We start from the raw sequence: 24019 nt of genomic DNA, 5'->3' as shown, positions 1-24019 counted from the left end.
TGAAGCCTGTAGCATTTATAAGCTCTGCCAGTCAAACCAGTCCTGTTCAAGGGGCTTACAAATGCTGCAGGTTCAGAGAGGTACCAAACTCCACCAGCTTTGCCTTAAATTGTTTTAAACAGTCTCACCCAAGAGTCCAAGATGTTCTTCCTCGGGGAGCCTTTTCTTACACTTTGTGAAGGTGCCATCTGTGTACTCCTTATAAACTGCTTTTTTATAAGAACCGCCAATTCTTTTTTCATTTTGTTCAAAAAAAGTCTGAGATTCACTGTTCAGAAGAAATTTGATAGAAACAAACTACTTTTAATAACGCCGTGCTCTTAGCTAGTGCTTTCATCAGTCGCTCTCAAAGTGCTTTACAAAGGAGGGCAGTATCCTCCCCATTTTACATTTGGGGGAAATGAGGTACAGGGAGGTGAGGTGACTTGCCCAAGGTCACCCAGCAGAAGCAGAGCTGGAAATAGAACCCAGATCTTCTGAGTCCCACTTTAGTGCTTTATCCACTAGATCATATTATAGCTTGGTCCAGCAATTAAAGAATCATGAGTATGCAGAAAAAGCCTAGCAGACCCCTACATTAAATTCTGTACAGCCTGTCTTTCTTTTCTGAGATCCTGCCTTGTTACTCTTCTGTACACCGTGCATTAGGAGACCCACAAACAATAGTTTCTGGCCAGTGCTTTGTAATTTTTAATTTGGTTTTAGGAAAAAAGGTATTTTTATTATGAGTTACACAGGAACGCAGAGAAATAAGATGATAAAAACAATTCAACAGTTTGCAGATTTCATGAAAGCTTACTCTGTGAGGTTTTTTTAAATTATTCTTGCCCTTTTCATTCAATGATCTCACAGCACTTCACAGATTTTAATTAATTAAGCCTCAGTCCACGAAGGTAACAAAGTGTTGTTAAACCCATTTGACAGATGAAGACTAGAGATGTTAAATGACTTGACTAAGGGTATGTCTTCACTAGCAATGGCAGCGAAGTAGTAGTCGCAGCAGAGTGCAGGGAGAGAGCTCTCCCAGCACTGTAAAAAACCCACCCCCATGAGGGGCGTAGCTACTAGTGCTGGGAGTGCGACTCCCAGTGCTGGTGCACTGTCTACACTGCCACTTTACAGCGCTGAAACTTGCTGCGCTCAGGGGGGGTGTTTTTTCACACCGCTGAGCGAGAAAGTTGCAGCGCTGTAAAGTGGCAGTATAGACAAGGCCTTAGTCTTAGTTAGAAGAATCATATATAGAACAAGGGGTAGATTTGCAGCTGGTATATGTTGTCTGCTGATCAGGGCTGCCCGGGCAGGGGCAAGTGGGGCAATTTGCCCCAGGCCCTGCCGGGGCCCAGCGAGCCCTGGCTGAGAATCCTTTCTCTGGCTGAGAATCCCTTCCCGGGTCATCAGTGGCAGTTGGGCGGCGTGTCCTTCAGTGCTGCCGAAGACCCAGAGCAAGTGAAGGACCAGCCGCTGAAGACTCGGAGTGGTGAGTACAAGCAGTGCAGCGGGTGGCACCTTTTTTATGTTCTGAATCCTCTGGGCGGCCCTGCTGCTGATTTCAATAGACCTGTGACAACTTACACCAGCTGAGGATCTGGCCTCTGATTCGCACTCTCTTACCACTCTAGACTGATGGATGACCAGTCCTGAAATTTTCAGGGACCCTGACTGTTGTCTATATATGGTGACACAACATTTCTTTGTTCCAGTGTAGTTATTAATGCTACAATGAAACTTCCTTCAAGGTCTCAAGGGAAGTAACAGGCATAATTGTTATGGGCTATATATTGCAATCAATGTTTAAGAAGCACTGAAAACAAGGGGGATTTTTTTCCCTTAAAAATCAAGGGCTCTTTATGGCTGTGTATATTTAGCATGTTCAAACTAAATCTGTTTTAGTAAACAAAGATTGTTCACTTGTGGCCATAGTCTATAGCTGCTGTCTTATTTAATAGGAGGTATTTACCTGTCAATAATTAATTGTTGTCCTGTAAAATGGTTTATTGCAGATGGACCATAGTTCCAGATAATTTCCTCAGCTGCAAGGTAGTAATGTCTTATATTTGTATATTCATTGTGATCTGTTGTAGGTTTTTTACAGTCTTTTACTTCAAATATGGCCTGCATACCACCTGGGGGAGGGAGAAAAAAGGGAGATACAAATACAACAAACCTTAAGTGGCGAGGGAGGGGATTTTATGTGAGCCCTGTTTTTTTTCTTTTCTTCTTCTCCCATTTGCAATTGTCTGTTTCCTTCCCCTGGGACTCACTGTTACATGATATAAAAATCACAGACAAAAGCAAACTACATGAAACACCACACCCAAGCCAAATTAGTGTGTAGTATGCAATACAGGCTGCTATGTGGTGGTAAAGGATGTCTTTGTTTTATGAAGGTACTGTTCATATTAGTGACAAGATTATAATTGAGTGAAAACAGACTGTCAGATATGCTTCAGCTTAGGCAAAATGCTATTAGATTGGCTCTGCTTTCACTCAGAACTTAATCAGTGACTCATTTGTGAAATTCCTAGGCCTTGTCTAAACTAGAAACAGTTTGCAAGAATAACTGTACCGGTAAACCCTCCTACTGTAGATGGAGTTTATATCAACAAAAGAACTTAAACCAGTTCCCTGAAGAACTTAAACCAGTGCCCTGAGTGAAATAAGCTATATTGACAAAAGGATTTTTTGCCATTACAACTGCATCTACACCAGAGTGTTTACAGGCATAGCTACATCAGTTAAGAGTCTGTGGGGTAGGTTTTTTTGGGAGGGGGGTGTCTTCCCCCCCCCCCACACACCTGACATAGTTGTGTCAGCAAAACATTTAAGTGTAGACCAGGCATTAGATGGGAGAGAAGAAGGCACACAATGGGCCGTGCGGTATGGTATAAATTACTATGGCCTTGCCTGAACTTGGAATGAGACCCAATTCAGCCACTGGTGGCCAGCAACCAATGTAAATAAAAGAAGCTACGATTCACACTGGCTGAGGTTATCCCATTTGCAAGCAGAGGCAAACTTATCCAGTGTAAATCATGACTTTGCTCATCTACATTTGGAATTTGCACCAGTTCCTGCCCACATATTACTGAACCCAAGTAGTGACAATATGTCCATGGACTTCACTGGGCTTTGGTTCAGCCCTTAATGTAATGCATTCCTAGATGAGCTACTGGGAATGTGAGGCGGCTTTGTTAACTAGACTGTGATATATCAGATGACATTCTTCCTAATGTCAACGTTCATGCAAAAGTGACTCAGTAAAGGGTAAGCTCAGGCACAATTAATTCAAATGGTTAGATCATTCCAATTCTGACTGGAGTCTTGTATCCACTTATATAATATTTACTGTGGCTCTTCTGGTTTTTGTATCATGATTATGGCATGCCAAATAAAGCACTCAGGTATGCCGCATTCCCCTGTAGATTATAAAATACGATAGACGGTAACTTATTTCACACCTTCTATGTGATCGTTGACTTGGCAGCTAAGCAGCCATTCCCCAGGATTCTTCGGTACCATAAGAGCGTCAACAAAGGTAGCAGGGAAGAGGCTGATGGAGTCAATGCGGTGATTCCGTTCTGTAAAAACCTGTCCATGGAAATAGGCTGAGTGGACATCAGCTTCATTACCCATGCCAAAAAGATGCCATTTCACTTTGTCTTCTGCACACATGGTGAGATTGGGAAGATATCCATACATGTATCCATTGATTGCTTAAAAAATAAGAAATGCTATTTATTATATACTCACCATCACAGGGCTCATAGACCTTTGTGCAAAAACTTATCTTGCCAACCATGTAACACTAAAATAACTGCCACTATACTATGAGGTAGAGATGAGCTCTAACCAAAACTCTGATTCCGAGCACCCTTCACATTAGGCCATTGGGTTCCAAAACCTGAATCCATATCTGATCTGCATGGCTAGTATTTGTACTGTGGTTATCAGTCCTTTTCATGAATGTTTAGTTCAGGCCAGATTTAAGGCTAGCTTCTGTGGTGACACTAAGCAGCACAGACTATGTTTTGGAGTATAGTAGAATGCTTAGGGGGAGGAAACAAACCTCTGCCTGCAGTGGTCTGGGAAACTATGCTAGTACAGATTCAACAGCAATTTGAGCAGCCTAATAGGTGACTCAGACCCACTGTATATGCCCTTTGTCACAATTACATGGTTTGTGACACCTCTGGTCCGGCCAGATACTTGCCCTTTTCATTTCTAATATTAATAAGTATTGCCCCCATCCTGATCACACTAAAATCAGTGGCAAAACTTCCATTGACTTCACCAGGAGCAGAAGCAGGCCCTAAACCTTCACTTTTATATAAAAACATCTAAAAAGAATAAAATGCTTAATTAAACAAACAATCTAGCTAGAGCTCACCTTTTAAAGATTAGAAAAGGAATGTTAATGGGATACAATGATGAATAGTACTTTAAAAAAATTCTTACAGTGCATTTTATTGCTCTCCTGAAAGTCTTCATTCTCTTTGTCAACTTTGGCAGGTTCGGAGCAATATTTCTCAATATTGTCATCCAGATACCAGCTGAGATTTTCATCCATCACAGAGAACATAAGGATAAATTCAGCATCAATGTGTTTATCGCTTCCTCCATCCAGTGTGCCTGAAAAATAGTCATTTTCATACACTGGCTGGTGAAATGCTCCTTTCCTCAATTCTTAACTATAGTAATTGTGATGTTGCACTCTATATGTTTATGGAAATATGCTTATGAGTATGAATATAATGTAACTGAATATGCTTTATGCAAAAGGTCTCTTGTAAGAAATCATTACAAAGCTTATAATCTACTGAGTGTGTTCATCCTATTTGTATGTATGTATTATTCTTGTATCTAAAGCTAGAAATATGAAATATTACTCTGATGTCCTATTGTAATTATGCAAAGAGTGGGCCATTAATGGTGGTTTAGAATCTTGATAGATTTCAGTCTGTGTTCCATTCTATGCATCCGAAGAAGTGGGCTGTAGCCCACGAAAGCTTTTGCTGAAATAAATTTGTTAGTCTCTAAGGTGCCACAAGTACTCCTGTTCTTTTTTTAGAATCTTGATGGTTCCCATTGACTAGGACAATGAACTATGAATGGGTTTGTTTACCTACAAGCCTTCCTATGTATGTGTCTTCCAGCTACTAGGTAATGAAGAAGATGGTCTCACAGAACATGTGAACATGTCACATGATACCGGAATCCATCTTAAACCTGGTGCTTTTCCATTGAGAAGGAGGGGTGGGAATCCAGGGAGAGACAAAGGATTTCCGCCTTGTGCCAAAGCTATAAAAGGGGTTGGAACAGAACAAAGGGGGCTGCAGTCCTGAGAAATCCCCTAGTTACTATCTGAGCTGGAACTAACAAGGATTGTACTGGGGAAAGGATTGGGCCCAGACCAGGAAGAAGTCTAGTCTGTGAAAGAAGCCTATTGGAACATCTCTAAGGATAAGATTGACCTGTATTCAGTTTCTTAATGTATTAGGCTTAGACTTGCATGTTTTGTTTTATTTTGCTTGGTAACTTACTTTGTTCTGTCTGTTATTACTTGGAAGCACTTAAATCCTACTTTTTATACTTTGTTTATTGATAAACTCAGGTAAGTGATTAATATCTGGGGGAGCAAACAGCTGTGCATATCTCTCTATCAGTGTTATAGAGGGTGGACAATTTATGAGTTTACCCTGTATAACCTTTATACAAAGTAAAACGGATTTATTTGGGGTTTGGATCCCATTGGGGACTGGGTGTCTGGGTGCTAGAGACAGGAGTACTTGCTGAGCTGTTTTCAGTTAAGTCTGCAGCTTTAGGGGTGTGGTTTAGACCCTGGATCTGTGTCACATCAGGTTAGCATGTCTGGCTCAACAAGACAGGGTTCTGAAGTCCCATGCTGGCAGGGAAAATGGGCTCAGAGGTAGTTTCAGCACAACAGGTGACAGTCCCAAGGGGGGTTCCATGACTGAGCCCGTCACAGTAATATTAAGGTAGATTTATATTGGTTTCCTTTAAATACAAGTTGGTACGTCTGTCTCCTATAGATTTTTCTATGAGGAAGATAATGTAGAGTGACACTACCAAAAGTGTTTTGATAACAAGTTATTGCTCATTACTAAGGCCAAATACGATAGGAAACACCTTTCACCAGATTTTGCTTTTAAAAAAAATATCAAAATAACGTATGTGTAAGTGGTAGGCTTCATTTTACATTCTATATATGTGCAAACCCCCACATTCAATACCTTATATTCATATTATGCCTTTCATTCCAACTTATTCCAAAGCACTTCACAAGCTATATCAATTATTCAATATGCACAAATTCTCTATACCCAGGAATTCCTACTCAAAGGCAGCTGACTCTGGGATGAAATACAGTTGCTATTTAAAAGCATATAGTAACGTTACACAGCAATATCTATCTCTTATGAAAATAGAAACCAAATTTCACTCTTCTGCTTCCTGCTGTTTACATATTTTATATCTCTTACCTTTCCTGCAAGTTATCAAAGGTCCAACAAGCCCAGAGGCAACATCCTTTGGGGCATCTGTGTGTGAGTGATAAATCCTGGTTATACAATTACTATCTCCCTCAGCTGGACCATGATCTTCTGTCACATCCCATTTGTAAGTATACAGTTCTCCAGGCTTCACGGCATCATCTTTCTTTAGCAAATCTTTGGTATTGTCAGGATAAAAAGCACCTAGGGTACATAACATGCAATGCAGTCAATGGTAACACATCTCCTTCATGGTTTGGAATGAGATTGACAGGTTACAAGCAGGATTGTGTGTGCTTTAGGTAAAGCTACTGAAGATGACTCTTGGACATCTTGCACTCTGTAAAATGGAGCTTGTGCATGATTTAAAAGAAGCTGGTAACAATGCACCTGCAGTGCTTTGACATTGATTAATTGTGGCAATAACATAGCCCAGACTTGGAAATAAATAATTCTCAAAAGAGCAGATGAATACATCGTTTTGCTTAAGGGCCTAATCCTCCTCCCTCTGAAGTCAATGATAGTTTTGCCATTGACTTTAATATAACCAGGGACTAGTCCTGAGTTTATTAGAGGGGCAACGTGCTCTTCTGTTTGGAAAAATAACAGCTCAAAAACTTGTTAACATCTGTTACATATGACTCGATATGGCTACTCCAAATCGCATCATTTTTGCCCATCCCCATAACTTGACTCCAAGTAACAAAGCTACAACTAAAATGAGAAGAAGTAAATATTGCTTTGAAAATGACCCAAACTGTTATATAACTCACTGCTCTGCTCATCTGGGATATGTCTAAATCAAACCATATGCTAAGTTTAATGAGAAATTTCGTATAATAGAAAGTTATGGCTGAAGGGAATATCATTAGTGTTTTTGAATGAAACACCTGAGAGAGAACAGCATATTCACTTATAGCTTCTCACCTAGTTTATTCTTAGGGTTCACTAAGAATCTGGCCCTAGATAATGCCACTGTTGCTCATGTTGAATAGTACTTTACTCAAGTAACCTTATTGAAGAGAATGAGACCACTCAAAGTGGGGAACTTAGCAGAATCTAGCCCTTAACTTCTACAGCTTCATCACTAGCATGCTACATTATAGAAGTAGCTTTGCAAGGAGGAAGCCAAATTAGGGGCTAAGTATTATCCTAAAAACAAGTTCATATTGCCTTGAGGTGAATGTTTCGAATTCTGACAACTGACATTTATATGTGCTAATCAGGAGAGGGTCCAGAGAAGAGCAACAAGAATGATTAAAGGTCTAGAGAACATGACCTATGAAGGAAGGCTGAAAGAATTGGGTTTGTTTAGTTTGGAAAAGAGAAGACTGAGAAGGGACATCATAGCAGTTTTCAGGTATCTAAAAGGGTGTCATAAAGAGGAGGGAGAAAACTTGTTCACCTTAGCCTCTAAAGATAGAACAAGAAGCAATGGGCTTAAACTGCAGCAAGGGAGGTTTAGGTTGGACATTAGGAAAAAGTTCCTAACTGTCACGGTGGTTAAGCCCTGGAATAAATTGCCTAGGGAAGTTGTGGAATCTCCATCTCTGGAGATATTTAAGAGTAGGTTAGATAAATGTCTATCAGGGATGGTCTAGACAGTATTTGGTCCTGCCATGAGGGCAGGCAGGGGCGGCTCTAGGCACCAGCAAAGCAAGCACCTGCTTGGGGCAGCCCATTTGCAGGGGCGGCAGGGATCCAGCCTGGGAGCTGAGAACCAACAGGGGGCCCTGGGAGCTGTAGTTCCTTGGTTAGCTCCCTGCCTATAGAGCCAGCCCTGGAGCAGGGAAAGAACTACATTTCCCAGCATTCCCTTGGCCACTACCAACTGGAAAGGAAGGAGGGGGACCTCATGCGGCAGCGTGCTGTGAGTGCTGTGAATGGTAGGGAGACCATATTTTAACATTCAAAAAACAGGACACTCCAGGGGGAGGGAAGCCCCACCCTGCCACCATCCACTCCCTCCAACTGCCCCACACAGAAACCCCAGCCCATCCAACCCCCCCGCTCCCTGTCCCCTGATCACCCCCTCCCAGAACCCCTGCCCCTAACTGCCCCCCAAGACCCCACCCCCTATCTAAGCAGCACTGGTCCTTGTCCCCTGATTGCCCCCTCCTGGGACCCCTGCCCCTAACTGCCCCCCAGGACCCCACTCCCTATCTAAGCCTCCCTTCTCCTTGTCCCCAACTGCCCCCTCCTGAGACCCCCAATTTCCCCCTAGGACCCCACCCCCTACTTGTCCCCAGAAAAATCCCTGGGACTCCCATGCCTATCCAACCGCTGCCTGTCCCCTGACTGCCCCCGAACCTCTGCCCATCCAACCCCCGCTCCCTGTTCCTTGACTGCCCCCAGAACCCGCTACCCCTTCTCCAACCCCCCAGCCCCCTTACTGTGCCACTCAGACCAGCGTGTCTGGCTCCGTGCAGCTCCAGACACGCTGCTGCATACATGCTGCCATGCTCCCCGCAGAGCCCACAGCCCCCACTCATACCCAGCACCTGCCTTCCAGATTTGAACACCTCAAAATTCAGGAGTGCTCAAGCTCAGTTTGGGCAGCTGTTACTTCATTTCTCCCAAATCAAAGATATTGATCCACTGTAACTTGCTGTAGAAAAAGTAGGATAAAATTGAGCAAGAAACGCTTCCCAGTGGTTATTAGGACTGGAATTGCTATTTTCAACATCCAGTGCCTTTGTTTGTTTGTTTGTTTGTTTAAAAGGAAGACAGTGATACTGCATTGGCAAATTCAGCATAGAAAGAAAGAGTGGAACAAAAGAATAATAAAGGCACCTCAACTTTTCCTCATTTATGGAGGACAGTCTTATAATATGCATCCAGATATCCTCCAATCACACAAGATGAAAATTGTTCCACTTTACTGCAGCTCTGTAACCATATGGGAACCAATCCTGTCTGTTTTTTGTGCACATTCAAAATTCCTGCTGAATGACCCGCCCTGGGAGCGTTACCAGTGACCCAGGGCTGCGGTGGAAGGAGAGTGCAGGGTCGGGGTGGCAGGGCTGGGGCAGCAGGAGGTGTGGGGGGGCACTGGTGGGGGGGAAGGAGGGAGCCCAGGGCTGGGGCGGCAGCGGGGTAGGGGGTGGGCACTGGTGGGGGGGAAAGGGGGAAGCCCAGCGCTGGGGTGGCAGGGGGTGTGGGTATGAGGGGGGAGAGCCCAGGGCTGGGGCACCAGGGGGGTACAGGGGGCAGCCCAGGGCTGGGACGGGGGGCAGCCAAAATTTTTTTGCTTGGGGCGGCAAAAAACCTAGAGCCGGCCCTGAGGGCAGGGGACTAGATTTGATGACCTGTCTAGGTCCCTTCCAGTCCTAGAGTCTATGAATCTATTTCTGTAGCCCCTTTCATCTTTAAGCACTTCACTTGCAACATGAACTAAGTCATCAGCGCATTAATGAATTGACTGGTAGAGATCACAATAATACTATGGGAAAGATCCTCAGCTGGTGTCAATTGTCTTCAATAGAGCTGTGACAATTTTCACCAGCTGAGGATCTACACCTGTGGCTCTGTTCCAGCTCTTGAGTTATCTATGGCACTTGTCATGGGTTCTCTATTAAATAAGCACTGGTTGCATTAAAGTCACTACAGTACTCCTGCAGGATTTTGCACTATAAATCTATGTAATGTACAGTAATTTCTAGAAATGTCTTTAGTTATATGTTTATCATTACATATTAAAGAAATAAAATTCACATTGTATTTTTATTTGAAGTTAAATGGGTTTCCATTTAGTGTCCATGCATGAGGTGTTTATCATTGCTTAATGATCTCTTTTTCCATGTTAACATCAATTTTCTTCAAATTAACTTAGTAGCCCTCACCTATCGACCTTGTTTGCTGAAGTGTTGACCAAAAATTGTTCTCTTTGCAGATCGATAGGACCTTAGTGGGTTCCTATTCATTTCATATTTTGGCCCTTGAAAAACCTTCTGTGATCTCAGAAATGTCCCTAATTGAATCCTATCTTCTTTTAATTAAGTTCTCTCTTAAATCTTAATTCTGTAATCTTTACTTACTTGAGCAGTCTTCATTGCTAGAAGGAATCCCATTGAAGTCAATGGGACTTTTGAAGTACTGATTAAAATCTGGACAGAATCAGCTGAAATTTACCTTCATTTTCTTTAGTGTATTTCACACCATGTGGATGAAGAGTATAGGATCTAGAAGCAAAGTTTTTCAAGTAGACGATAATGGAATCTCCAACTTCTGCCTTGATAATGGGGCCTAGGAACCCCAACCAGTCAGGCTTCTCAACTGTTTTTTTAAAGGAGTTATCAGTGAACTGTTCGTAGACAGCTTTTTTGTAACTGCTTCCTATTCTGTCCGGGCCTCTTTGGAGAAAAACTCTGGCCTGCCTGCAGAGAAAACAAACACAACCTTGTCAGAATACACTGATTCTTGAAAAAGAATCTGTTAAAATGCCAGGGGTGATACTATTTGTATTGTGATATCACCCAGAAGCCCCAATCATGAATCAGGGTCCCATTGGCTAGATAATGTACAAATACATACCAAAAAGACAGTTCCTGCACCAAAGAGCTCACAACCTAAATAAGGGAGAGACTAAACATTTGATACTGAGACAGATTTTTCTACCTACTGTTTGCAGGGGGATGATAGTATCATTAGGTATATTCTGAGTTCTTCATACATGGACAAAGTAAACGAGGGACAGTTTTCAACTTTTTTGAATATATGTTAAATTAATTTCAAATCTTATACTGAAACGAGTTATTTTACCTTAAAGCAAAACTTGGCTAAGAAAAAAATCCTGCAGCTCCTTAACCCATGCAGGAATATAAATACAAGGGAGTTTGGCTCCATCTCTCCTCATGTTTCCATAAATACAGTGTATATGTGGCTCTCAAATTATACTGAAAGCGCATACATTTTATTGAAATAACACATTATATTTATACCTTAATTTCTTTAAATCTCATTACAAATGATAAAACTGTTACTTCCATTATTAAGTTATGGTCCCTCGAAGTGGAGAAGAGATATTACTCAGTTGTAGAAAGAACATTAAGGATATTCTTTACTGAGGTGGCTGATACAGGCTGTGCTAGTCAGGGAGAACTATATTCTATCTCCCTAAGTACTGGCCTGGGTCAAGTATTTACAGAAGAGATTACTGACTATAGCTGGGGAAATTTTGGCTGAATTAGATATTGTTTATGTGATGCAAGTATTAGCATTTATATACTCTTAAATTCACTCCTGTTGGCTCCACTGAATAAGGACTGCAGGACTGTGCCCTTTGAATTTGTGAGTTTTAAAAGGAAGATGCCCTTTTGCAGGTTCCCCATTTTATTAGAGATGATTCAAAACCTTTCATCTAATTCTCCTTGAGCTTTGATAGCTTATATTAAATAGGAGCCAGATCCAAGCTGTCCCTAGTTTTTTTGTTTTGTTTTGTTTTTTGTTTTTGCAAAATCATCCAAGTTAGTATGACTGGAGAGATGATATAAAACCTAAACTTGTTTCAGTGTAGACTGGCCATGAGAATGAGTGAGCCTGGCACACACAGAGAAGGTGTGACAACTGAAAGAAAACTGATCCTATCATCATAGAAGTTGGCAGGAGTTTTGCCATAGACTTCAGTGTGGTGGGTGAAAGGGGAAGCAAGCAAGCAAGTGTATTTTTTAAAAGGCCCTGTCTACAATGGCCAGGGAAATTGCTAGCACTGACTCATGTTTGATTGCATGGTTGTCAACATAGTGCTAATATTGTTAACCAGGATATTTAGGCCAAATGCTGTGACCCTTATAGCCCATATAATGACTGCTCATATCAATTGCCTTAGTTGTTTCAAAAGGACTAATTGCTGGAGTAAGGATTATTCTGTGAGGAATCAACCCCCTAATTAGGAAAATGTTGTTTAACATTCTGAAGTTCAAAATTTCTCTGATTTCTGCTCCTATGTGTAATTTGCTTGTACAAAATCCAAAGCATTTAGTGTGGGGTTGAACCCTGGGTAGGCACAGTTTGTTCAGTCTGTCAGCCACACAGCTTCAAAGGACTGATAAGGAGCTCTGTGTAATTTGGAGAGTACAGACTCAGTGCAAGAGGGTGAGTTACTGGAAGTCAGATTTCAGGAAGCTTTGCCAGACACAAATTAAAATCAGGGAGCATGTTATGGCTCTTCTTGGACTGTATAAATAATTAGTGTTTACTTGTAAGGCTTCCTGTTGATAGCTGCATTGTGTTCTTTTCTTTCTCTCCACTAATAGATAATAGGGTTCATAAAAACACAGCCTCATAGAACTGAGGGCTCAGGAAAAGAGTGAGAGTTAAGGAGCAGTTGAAAATAAAATGGAAGACATGATGGGCCAAATTCATCACAAATATAGCTCTACTGAGTTGAGTAGATTTATTCCAGGAATGGATTTAGTCCTCTGTAGTTTGTCACAAAGCAAATAAGAGGAGTGCAAACGCCTCATCTGACAGCATTGCTCAGCATTTTGCTCTTCAGACTCCAGACCATTTACTCGCATTCCATTTCCCATCCAGCTGTTTGTTGGCTCACTGGCTTCATGCCTAAGTGTAGTCAAAGCGCCAGCGCTGTCCGTACTCCACCTCCCTGTGGGGAATAACGTACAGCGCTGGGAGCGCAGCGCCGCAATTTGCAGCGCTGGAGAGGGTGTTTTCACACCCTGCTGCAGCACTGCAAATTTGTAAGTGTAGCCAAGCCCTTAGAAAGAGAATGAGACTGATCGATAGTATCCCATGGGGGTTATGTCTGAAGAAGGGATGTTGTTTAGAGTGAACAAATTGTAACCCTTCCATCAAAAACCCCAAAAGAAAGTTTCCCTCATTTTCTTTTTTGATTCATCTTTTTTTCACTGATTTGATGATCTCTGATCTCTTTTTAATTGTCCATATTTTTTGCTCAGTCTTAATTTGTCAGCCTTTTAGAATATTTCACTTTTTATTTTTTTCTCTAAAATTTTCTTTCTTCAAGACACTTAATGTCTTATTCTTCCCCACTGACTATTTATATGCTATTCAGTGTTTTCTCTTTCCTTTCTCCATCTGTCCCAATGTTACCTCACCATTCTCCATCCTCCTCATTCACCTTTTCACTCAAGAGTGGGGGCATTGCAGGGCCACCCAGAGGGGGGACAAGTGGGGCAATGTGCCCCAGGCCCCGGGCCCCACAGGGGCCCCCATGAGAGTTTTTCGGGGGCCCTGGAGCGGGGTCCTTCACTCGCTCTAGGGGCCCCAGAAAACTCTCGCGGGGCCCGGGCCCCTGGATCTTCTTCCCAGGTCTTCGGCAGCAATGCGGCGGTGGGGGGTCCTTCCGCCCCGGGACCCGCCGCCGAAGTGCCGGGTCTTCAGCCGCAATTCAGCAGCGGGGGAGTCGTTCCGCTCTGGGACCTGCTGCCAAAGTGCCCTGAAGACCTGCGGCGGGGGGTCCTTCCACCCCAGGACCTGCTGCTGTAGTGCCGGGGCTTTGGCGGCAATTTGGCGGCAGGGGGATCCTTCCACCCCAGGACCCGCCGCCGAAGTGCTGGGTCTTCGGCAGCAATTCGGTGGCGGGGGGCGGGCGGCCCTGGGGCATTGTACAAACACTCCCACTCTTCAGCCCATTTAGGATAGAGGGAACAGAGTACAGTACTGTTCTTCTGACAAATGAAGGTGGTGAATGTCTCAGAGAGTGACTGACAGTGAAATTGCAGATGTCACTCTTCAAATATGTATGAGTTTACAGCCCCATAGTTCTAGGATGTCAGACTTTTTGAGATTTATCTTTATCAATTAGGAGCATGAAATCATTCCACGTGCTTGTGTCAGTATGGCTCAGTTCATTGCATAGTTCATAGCCAGTTTAAGTCCCTCGTGAGGACTTGGGCTCCTAGCCAGTGCTGATGCTGCATTGCTGTACTTGTGCTAGCCTTTTCTTCAGCTGCAGCTCCCAACCCCTGGTATGTGCTGTGGTTCAAACAAAAAACACACATCAAAACTTGGCCAAAACTGCTGAGTTGCACTCGGTTTCAAGGCTAAAACCATACACATGCCCAGGTGCATTAGGAAGGTTCATAAAGTTCTCCATGAACTTAGTGTGAGGTTTCAAGTTTACAGCAAAATGTAAAAACAGACAAAATTTGACGTAGTCTCAGGATCTGTAGTGAAAGTTTCCAGATCCTGCAGAAGTAGGTGAAAGCTTTCATGCCCTGACAGTATCCCTTCCCTCATTAAGACAGGATTGAATATCTAAAGCATGTATATTATATACTAATATTATTTGTATGGCATTACTGCCCATTGTGTTATGCTCTGATCAGAAAGATGGTCACTCCCTCATAGAGTTTACAACTGAAGTAACTTGTAATCCTATATACTAGGATTCTGAATGACTGTGTCAAATAATCCATCATAATGGTCTATGTACATTACAAAATATGGGATGGTAGTAACCATATTAAGTCCTTGTCTCCATGGCAAAACCAACTTACTAAGGAAGAAGTTTGTTGCTGACCTGCAGCTGGTGGGTTCTTTTATTTCAGAGACTGTTTAGGTTCCAGATGTAGTTATGTGAGTGAGATGTATTCTCACACTTATGGCTGATTTACACATCTGTGTGTAATCATCTTAGCAACTATTGCATGTCTTGTGCTACTCTTATCTAACTCATCACTTCATGAATAATACCAAAGTGTCTGTGCCATGTGAGAAACAAATGTTTTTTCTACACTACCATGTAATTCTAAAACTGAATAGTACAGAAACTCTTATGGCCTTAGCAGAAAACCTCCAGCAAAATTGTGAAGCCATTAACCATAGGAATTAAAGGTGATCCAGAAGAAACATGCAGCAAATGTCAGGGGGTTGCCAACAAAATATACCAGCTTCTTAAAACAGTCTGCAAAATCTATTTACAGTAGACTTCTTAATACTCCTACTTCCATTTCCTCTCCTTCTGAGATGCTTTTCCGTTTCCCCTCCTCATGAATTATCTCTCTTTTTGAATAGACACTTTCTCCCGTATCTTTTTCACTGGCACAGACTAAGGTCCTGATCTTGCAGTGAGCCCTGTGTACATGGAACCTATGTCCACAGGAAGCCTCTCTCTGGAGGAATGCAAGGGTCTGCCCATGCAGAGCTTACTGCAGGATCTGCAGTTAGTTTCTCTCCTACTTGTACAGTGATTGATCCTGGTCTCTTAGGGCTGGTCTACACTAAGGGGAAAAATCGATATAAGATACGCAACTTCAGCTACGTGAATTATCTTATATCGATAACTTACCCATCGATGTCGGGCTCTCCATATCGACGCGCGCCACCGCCGTTGGGCGGTGGAGTTCGGAATCGATAGACTAGATGAGACGCGATATATCGATCCCTGAAAAATCGATCGCTACCCGCCGATACGGCGGGTAGTGTAGACGTAGCCTTAGTATCTTGATGTCACATACAGGAACAGGATTCCACTGTACTGACAGACAGAAAGAAGAGTCTCGATGTTAAAAATAAATCAACAGAAGAAACATCTACTGTGTAAAAGGAATTGCGAACAAAATAATGCGAAATTAAACCAATGATGCATATCTCAGTACAAATGGGATTAACTAAAATAGCCAAAGCTTAGAGAGAGCTGAATAGCACAGCTTCAATGCTGTAAAATTCTGAGTTTCCACAGCCACCATTAAAAAAAAAAATCCTACCTTTAAATAAATATATGAATACACAGCATCTCATCTATCTATTGACAGATCAAAATTACACATCATTAGACATTCAGAGCCTGATCCTGCCATCCTTAATCAGCAAAGCATCTGTTGTAATCGCACTGTATTCCAATGGAAGAGTTTTGCCTATGTGAATGGGTGCCTAGTCAGCTGAGAGTGTCTTCTTCCATAAATACAAATGAATTATTAACATGTTAGGAAAAACAGAAGACCCCTTGCAAGCCCTGTAGAAAATTACTAGGAATAAGGGCCCAATTCAAAGGCCATTCGGAGCAATGGGAATCTTTTCATTGACTTCAATGGGCTTTGGATCCGGTCCTAAACCAGCAGTGTCTACACCAACCATCATTGTAAAGTCAAGAGCAGTTATATGTAGTTAGCACAAACTGAGTGTTACTTACTCTTCTTCTGAAAAAAGCTGCCCAGATATTATATTTTTATTCCCAGGTGCGTAGTTCCAAGTGGTCTCTGTAATCCCAATGTAATACTCTCTGCTCACTGCCCTGACTTGGCAACCGCAACAAGCCAGCAAGCAGCTTAGTAAGAACAGCTTCATTTTGCAGGCAAAAACCTTGTTGGAATGATGGAATAAAACATGAGACCAACACTGTGTCCCTTTATAAGATCAGTTCCCCTCCCACCCACCCCCCAATATGCTTTGATCAGCAAAAGAAAAGGTTGCACAAGGCCCCTATGTTGTCACAGTAAACAGACGTTTGGATTCCAGTAACTAAGTTGACTCAGGTGATGTGAAGTAGGCAAGACAGCTCCTTCCTTCTTTTTTTTTTTAACCAATCTGATATTCATGCAAATTAGTTTATGTGCAATCCAGATGATAAGTTTTGTGGATCAATTTTCAAGTGTTTCTGATTTAAAGGAACCTTCGATGATCATAGTGACTCTGAACTCATTTAGTTCCTATGTCATCTAAGTAAACTCTTTGCTTTTCCACTTAGTTTTATTCCTAATACTCTAAGAATATTGGGGGAAGCTCCAAACGGGCATCAGTTTTCATTTTGACACCATCGACCCTGTGCTTTTCTTCAGTAATGCAATAGAAGAGAGCCAGAATCTATGGGTTGCTCATGTGGGGGCAATGATTCTGCTGTATGCCCCCCTACTCCTTTTGAACCTATGGGAGCTCCTCTTCCTCCCCTTTGTAGGGCTGGGACTCTATAGCCCAGGCTCTTGTGGAGAGAGTGGGGGAAAGAATTGGTAGGGGAAGGACCTGGTCCCCTGCAGGTGGCAGCTGATATCTGAGCACAGCACCACCCCTCCATTAATGTGGCACTAATACCTACAGTAGCATTAACCTACATTTCATGACTGCAATTCCCAAAAGATGTGGGTTTGTGCAGGGTTGAGAATAGCTAGCTAGCAGGAAAACAGCCCCTGCAGGAGCTATTCTGCCATGGGGAAAAACTAGAGTTTCCCTTCCTCGTGATTGCCCAGGATATTTGGGATTGGGAGTGTGGGCCCTTAAACTACTCTGCCCCAGAAGAAATATAGTTGTGAAGTCCATGAGCTGAATGTCCCGGGGTTTTCTGGACCCATTCTTTCTCCTGTGACCTTTCCATGGGGGAGGAGGGCTATATCTTTTGTTCTTATTTTCAAAAGTAAGGAAAAAAAACAATTCTGCAATGACAAGGAGCATAACACATAGCCCATGTGCAGGATTGCTTATAACTGCAAGATACAAAGTATGTACAGAATTGTCAAGATTGTCTGACCTAATGGATTAATCTAAATCTACATTTTTCAAAGGTTTGGCCCTGCAAAATTTGTACACGCACCTGTTGTCTGAAAATCCACAAAAGTGGCAGCTCCAAGTGTGTTTTTCAAAAGCACTTAAGTGACAGACCCATGGCTCTTGTGCTTTTATGTCACTGGAGTGTGCAAAAGAGGAGGCAAGCAGGAGCACGGGCCTCAGAGCGGTGGTGGGAGCAATGAACGTACCCCTCCCAAAGTGGTCAAATTTAAATTCCTGTGCACATCGTTGTATGTCATTTGGACATTTTTGAAAATCTCCCTTCACATGCAGAAACAGGCACAAGCACACACTTTAATAACAGCACTTCTCATTGCATAGAGGCCAAAAAAATTCAAATGAGATCTTATCAGAAGCTATTTTACTACATTACAAGCCCAAAATTATTTATACTCTTTCAGACAGAAAATTGACTACAAACAAGTCAGTATATTTGGTAAACCCAGCAGATTCCTTTTTCATTACATGCCAATCCAAACATTGCTTTACATGAACTGTTCATAGGCAGAGCAGAGTAGTCATTTTAATCACCATTCCTATACAGGAATTCAGATCATGTTTACACAAATAAAATACTCAAATTCACTTTTTGCAAAATACCTTAAATAACAGCTGTATTAAATGTAGGATTCATTATCTAGTTCTCTATATGGTACACAGCAAAAAAGCAGCAGCAACGTTCAAAGCATAGGTCAACCGATGACTTGGATTCGTAGGACTCACACAGCAGGGCTGGAAATCGAGTCCACGCTCCAGCCTGCACCTGAACATCTACACTGCTGAGACCCAGCTGACTTCCCCACTGGGTTGCTCTGGGAGCAGAGTGATTCTGGTGTTCTTGTGACACTGTGGAGCGCTGCTTCACTCCCAATGCAGGCCTGGCCTGTGCTGAACACCTTCAATTGAGCCCTTAGTGAGTGAGTCTCCATTGACTCAGTTTCTCTTACAGTGAATCTCTGGGGCAATAGAGATATATTACTGGACAATTTGAGCCCATCTACCTTCAGGTGCAACTTCCATTGATTTCAAGGAGAAATTTTTGTACCTATGCACCTGAGGCATATATTCCTTCAAAAGGGCTCAGCAGCAAATAATTGTGCTGGCTTTTTTACCATTAGGTTTCAACGTTACTTCTCCATTTATATGAATGGGGGCAATTTGCAACTTTTTTAGAGCTACAACCAGGATTAATTTAGCCTGTTGTGTCTATTCGCAGACTTGAGCAGTCTGTATCACATGTATCATTTTATGTTTAGTGGACATTCTTCACAAGGGAACAAATCTCTTCTGCATTATATCAACTTTGTTTGCTGACTCTAAGGTCCATTCTCCCGGCCTAGACCCAGTTTTTCAGCAGTCAGCACTGCAGAATCAACATGCTGCAGCTGCATAAACAGATCACAGTTGCCAACGTTCACACCGTAAATAAGCACCCTGACTTTCACAATAAGCCAAAAATCAAGGTAATCCCATTTTAAAACAAGCCAATCCCCAAGAACCCCAACACTCTATGTGACTAGAGCCCCCCAGCGTGCAGTCTGGGACTGTGGTGGGCCCACTGTGCACACCTGACGCTCTCCTCTCTTGCCCATGCTTCCCCTCTCCTTGCCGGGAGCTGATTAAAAAAAAAAAAAGAAGCAACAAGCAACTCACAAGCAACAAGCCAAAAACAAGCCCAACTTCAGCATTTTTTTTGCAGGTTTGGCATAACTGAAAAGATGTTTACTTTGCCTCCTGTACCATCAACAAAGTTACCAGCTATGTTTGGAGTTCAGAATTGCTGTTAGCACATTGAATAGGGGAATAGGCACAAAGTAGGAAGAATGCAGGTTGGGTTTTAGCTACCAGGCAGAGCTAGCAGTGCTGCTAGTTCAGGGGTTCTCAAACTGGGGGTCTGGACCCCTCAGGGGGTCGCAAGGTTATTACATGGGGGTTCACGAGCTGTCAGCCTCCACCCCAAACCCTGCTTTGCCTCCAGCATTTATAATGGTGTTAAATATATAAAAAGTGTTTTTAATTCATGGGTGGGGGGGTCGCACTTAGAGGCTTGCTGTCTGAAAGGGATCACCACACAAAAGTTTGAGAACCGCTGTGCTAGTTACAAAGATCTAGTTTGGGGTTGGTAATTGGTTAGAGAGGCTTTCACCTCTAGGTCACTATTCCAAATCCAGCCTTGGTTTATCATCTGGTGACCTATGTTTTAGCCTAGACCCCTGAGGACCATGACACAGGTAAGGGTCATTACCAAGGCAGCGTGGAGAGATGCTTGCATAGCTGCTGCCTATTCAGTGGATAAAGGGAAGATTTCATTCTCTAGAGCTGTCAAACCAGCTCTTTTCATGAGCAATAAAGTCAAACATCTTTGTTTGAAACTACATAGATGTGAAATGGAAGCTTCTGACAGAGTAAATATGGACCAACAAGATGTTACCATGCTGGAGGGACAAATTGAGAAACAAAGACAAGGGCTCTTGCATAAGCTTCTCTCTCTCGCCAACAGAAGTGGGTCCAATCAAAGATATTACCTCACCTACCTTGCTTCTCTAATATCCTGGGCCGGACAGGGCTGCAACAACACTGCACACACAGTGAGAAACAGGGGTGGCTCCAGGCACCAGCATGCCAAGCGCGTGCTTGGGGCGGCAAGCCACGGGGGGCGCTCTGCTGGTCGCCGCGAGGGCGGCGGGCAAGTTGCCTTCGGCAGCATGCCTGCGGAGGGTCCGCTGGTCCCACGGCTTTGGCAGACCTCCCGCAGGCTGCTGCCGAATTCGTGGGACCGGGGACCTCCCGCAGGCAAGCCACCGCAGGCAGCCTGCCTGCCGTGCTTGGGGCAGCAAAATACCTAGAGCTGCCCCTGGTGAGAAACAGTCAATCCTTCTCAGTGGTGCTAAAACAAACCATAACAATACCTACAAATAACATCATTGTTTCCTATGGCTTATGTGTCTCCTATCTGGCTTCATGATCTTCTAGTCTCTTGCTCATGTCTCTTCCCAGCCAAACCCATGTCTTTTTGTTCCATACTTAGAATAATTACAGGAGTGCTTGAGTGAGGGCGGTGTTCAAAAGATACCAGTAAACCATTTGCTGTAAATGTCCTTTAAAGTTTCTGGTCTCACTCAATTCAGTAAAACCTCTCTCAATAGCCACTGTGTGCTTAAGGATATAATACAGGCTTATCTCATTAATCAACCCAGAGCCTGAACAGAATAGCTTGTTTCTTGTCTTTCACCAGTACAAAGGAGCCTTTTACTTAATGAAGGCTTTGCCATGCTGGGGATTTCTGTTCTTGAGACACACCACTCATGTGATTTCACAATCAAAGATAAAGCATCAATAACTTAAAAAAAAAAAAAACCTCCAAAAAATAGCAATTCCGTTGCATCTAGGGTTGAAATCCAGATTAAATAAAACATTTGGTTGGAAAAGGTTTTTATTTTCTGCACATTGGATATAAATATTTGGGGGATCAAACACCTGTAACTTCACATATTTGATTGCTACAACAGTGCCCCAGTGTTACTCTAGTCAAGGGGGAAATGTTCCGGTCTAAGGAAATGCCAAGTGGGCAGCTTCTCATTTTGCCAACATTCCTTTCCACCATACACCGCTGACCTCCCATTCCATCCTGGAATGTGATCTTGGGGACAAAACCCTTTGTGACATTAGGCACTGAGACCCCTACATGATGACAAGCCCTTACGGTGTGAAGCCAAGTCTCTTCCCCCATTAAGAATGGCCATCCATCCGGTGCTCTTCTAACCCCCTCTTTTTCCAAGTATATCCCATTCCTCTGCTCTCTAATTACAGTAAGACCTCAGCTACGAACACCAGAATTACGAACTGATCAGACAACCACACACCTCATTGTGTATTTCCAGTTCCAAGTCAGGCAGCAGCAAAGACCACACACACAAAAAAAAAAAAAAAAAAAAAGGAAAGCAGCATTTTTATCTTCATAGTAAAGTTACAAAGCTGTATTAAGTCAGTTGTAAACTTTTGAAAGAACAACTCTAACATTTTATTCAGCATTACAAACATTTCAGAGTTACGAACAACCTCCATTCCTGAGCTGTTCATAACTCTGAGGTTCTACTGCAATTCCTCCTTTTATGGAAAATTTGTGTAGAATTTAATGGGAATTAAACTAGTAGCTGTCAAGCTGTCTGGAGTGTCTCAGGAGCATGAGTACCAACCTCAAGGCAGACTGTTAAGAAGCAGGCACAAACCTCAAACTGGTTGTGAGTTCTAGACTTACATTTGATCAATCAAGCGTAAACTCCTCAGGTATTTTAATGGCTTACCCAGGGAGTCACAGACAATCCCCTTTGAGCTGCTTTATTCTTTTTCAGAGCATGATGCCTTTCCTGCTGACTTTTATAGGCTCAAAATCTCCCCCCATCTCTGTAATGAGCTCTGTATTTAGAAAGGTATTTGTAAACTAGATTTTTTTTTTTTTTTTGCTCAGGAGGTTTAGTGTCCTAAGGCAGGGGTCGGCAACCTTTCAGAAGTGGTGTGCCGAGTCTTCATTTATTCCCTCTAATTTAAGGTTTTGCGTGCCAGTGATACATTTTAATGTTTTTAGGTCTCTCGCTATAAGTCTATATTATATAACTAAACTGTTGTTGTATCTAAAGTAAACAATGTTTTTAAAATGTTTAAGAAGCTTCATTTAAAAGTAAATTAAAATGCAGATCTCATCAGTTTAGTGCAGTGGTTCTTAACCTGGGATGCACGCACCTTCTGGGGGTGCGAGATGCCCTTTCTGGGGGTGCAAGACATGTGAGATTTTTTTTAGAAGGTAAATCATCGAAAACACAAATTAAGCACAGGTACATAAGTACAACTACTTTGTTTCATCAAACCTATGTATTTATTAAGATTATACATTTTTTAACAATTACTGTAATATACAAACAAAGTTTTCAAGATTTTAAGCTAATTGTAGTGTAATTTTTGATAAGGGGTGCGAGAACATATTTTGAGAACTCCAGACCATCAGCGGGCTGAGCAGGGCTGGGTGTAGTGTATTAAATTGCCCCCCGTAGGAATGTGCTACTTATGGAGTACTACTTCGGACTGCCAGTCCTGATGCTCTGAGTGGCATGATAAGGGGACAGGGAACAGGGGTGGTTGTATAGGTGTGGGAGTCCCGGGGGGCCTGTCAGGGGTCGGGGGTGTGGATAGGGGTCGGGGCAGTCAGGGAACGGGGAGCACCGTTCACCCAGGCCAGCAGTGGGCTGAGCGGGGGCAGCAGCCGGGACTCTGGCCAGAGTGCCAGTAAAAATTGGCTTGTGTGCCACCTTTGGCACGCATGCCGCAGGTTGCCGACCCCTGTCCTAAGGGCTTGTCTACTTGGTGCCGGGCAAAGCACATGAGAGGGGAGTGATTTATAAAACACTTTAATGTGTCTCGCTCTAACTGTCCCATATAGACTCTACTGGTGTGCTCAGAAAGGACTGTGTTAATGTGAAGTAGGTTCCTTTTTAAAGTCCATCAGCATTCAGCAGGGTCTACATGGGGCAGTTAGAATAAAACACACTAGTGTGCTTTACAAATCAGACCCTTCTGGTGTGCTTTGCTTTGCTGTGTAGGCAAGCGCGTTTAGTAATTCTCCTAAAATATGTTCTAAAGGGATTATTTGGCTTTGAGTATCTAAAGATAAAGAAACCAAAACCTGTTATTAGGTATGTTGGTGATACCATGTTGAGCGTAGCTGCCTTCCAAGCAGTTGACCCAGGGCTTTAAATCACGACTGGATATTTTTCTAAAAGATATGCTATAGCTGAAAAAGAAGTTAGGGATGCAATGCAGAAATATTGAGTGAGGTTTGTGGCCTGTGTTATGCAGGAGGTCAGGCTTGTGAAGATCCCTTCTGGCCTTAAAATCAAGTAATTTTCTACTGATCAAAAAATTGAGACCTGACCCTATACACTGATGTCAATGGAAAGACTCCCCTTGACTTACTGAGGCCCTTGGAGACCATTTGAAATATTTATAAAGTCTAAATAAGGAGACGAGACAGTGGA

General features: G+C 42.8%; 1 protein-coding gene across 1 annotated transcript in view; it reads right to left on the bottom strand.

The window, feature by feature from the left end:
* LOC120372611 (ceruloplasmin) overlaps positions 1–16820 on the bottom strand; it is a 37973-nt gene extending 21153 nt beyond the window's left edge. The window contains exons 1-7 of the mRNA XM_039489855.1: positions 16624–16820; positions 10641–10885; positions 6501–6713; positions 4456–4629; positions 3459–3713; positions 1958–2123; positions 129–268 (exon numbers count right to left, since the gene is read on the bottom strand). Of these exons, the coding sequence (XP_039345789.1) occupies positions 129–268; positions 1958–2123; positions 3459–3713; positions 4456–4629; positions 6501–6713; positions 10641–10885; positions 16624–16778 (1348 nt within the window). The 5' untranslated portion in view covers positions 16779–16820. The remainder of the gene's footprint in view (positions 1–128; positions 269–1957; positions 2124–3458; positions 3714–4455; positions 4630–6500; positions 6714–10640; positions 10886–16623) is intronic.
* Positions 16821–24019: the final 7199 nt, after the last annotated feature.

This window comes from Mauremys reevesii, linkage group 9 (genome assembly GCF_016161935.1).
Source record: "Mauremys reevesii isolate NIE-2019 linkage group 9, ASM1616193v1, whole genome shotgun sequence".
In the NCBI taxonomy this organism is placed as follows: Eukaryota; Metazoa; Chordata; order Testudines; family Geoemydidae; genus Mauremys; species Mauremys reevesii.
This window is presented reverse-complemented; position numbering and strand designations above follow the sequence as displayed.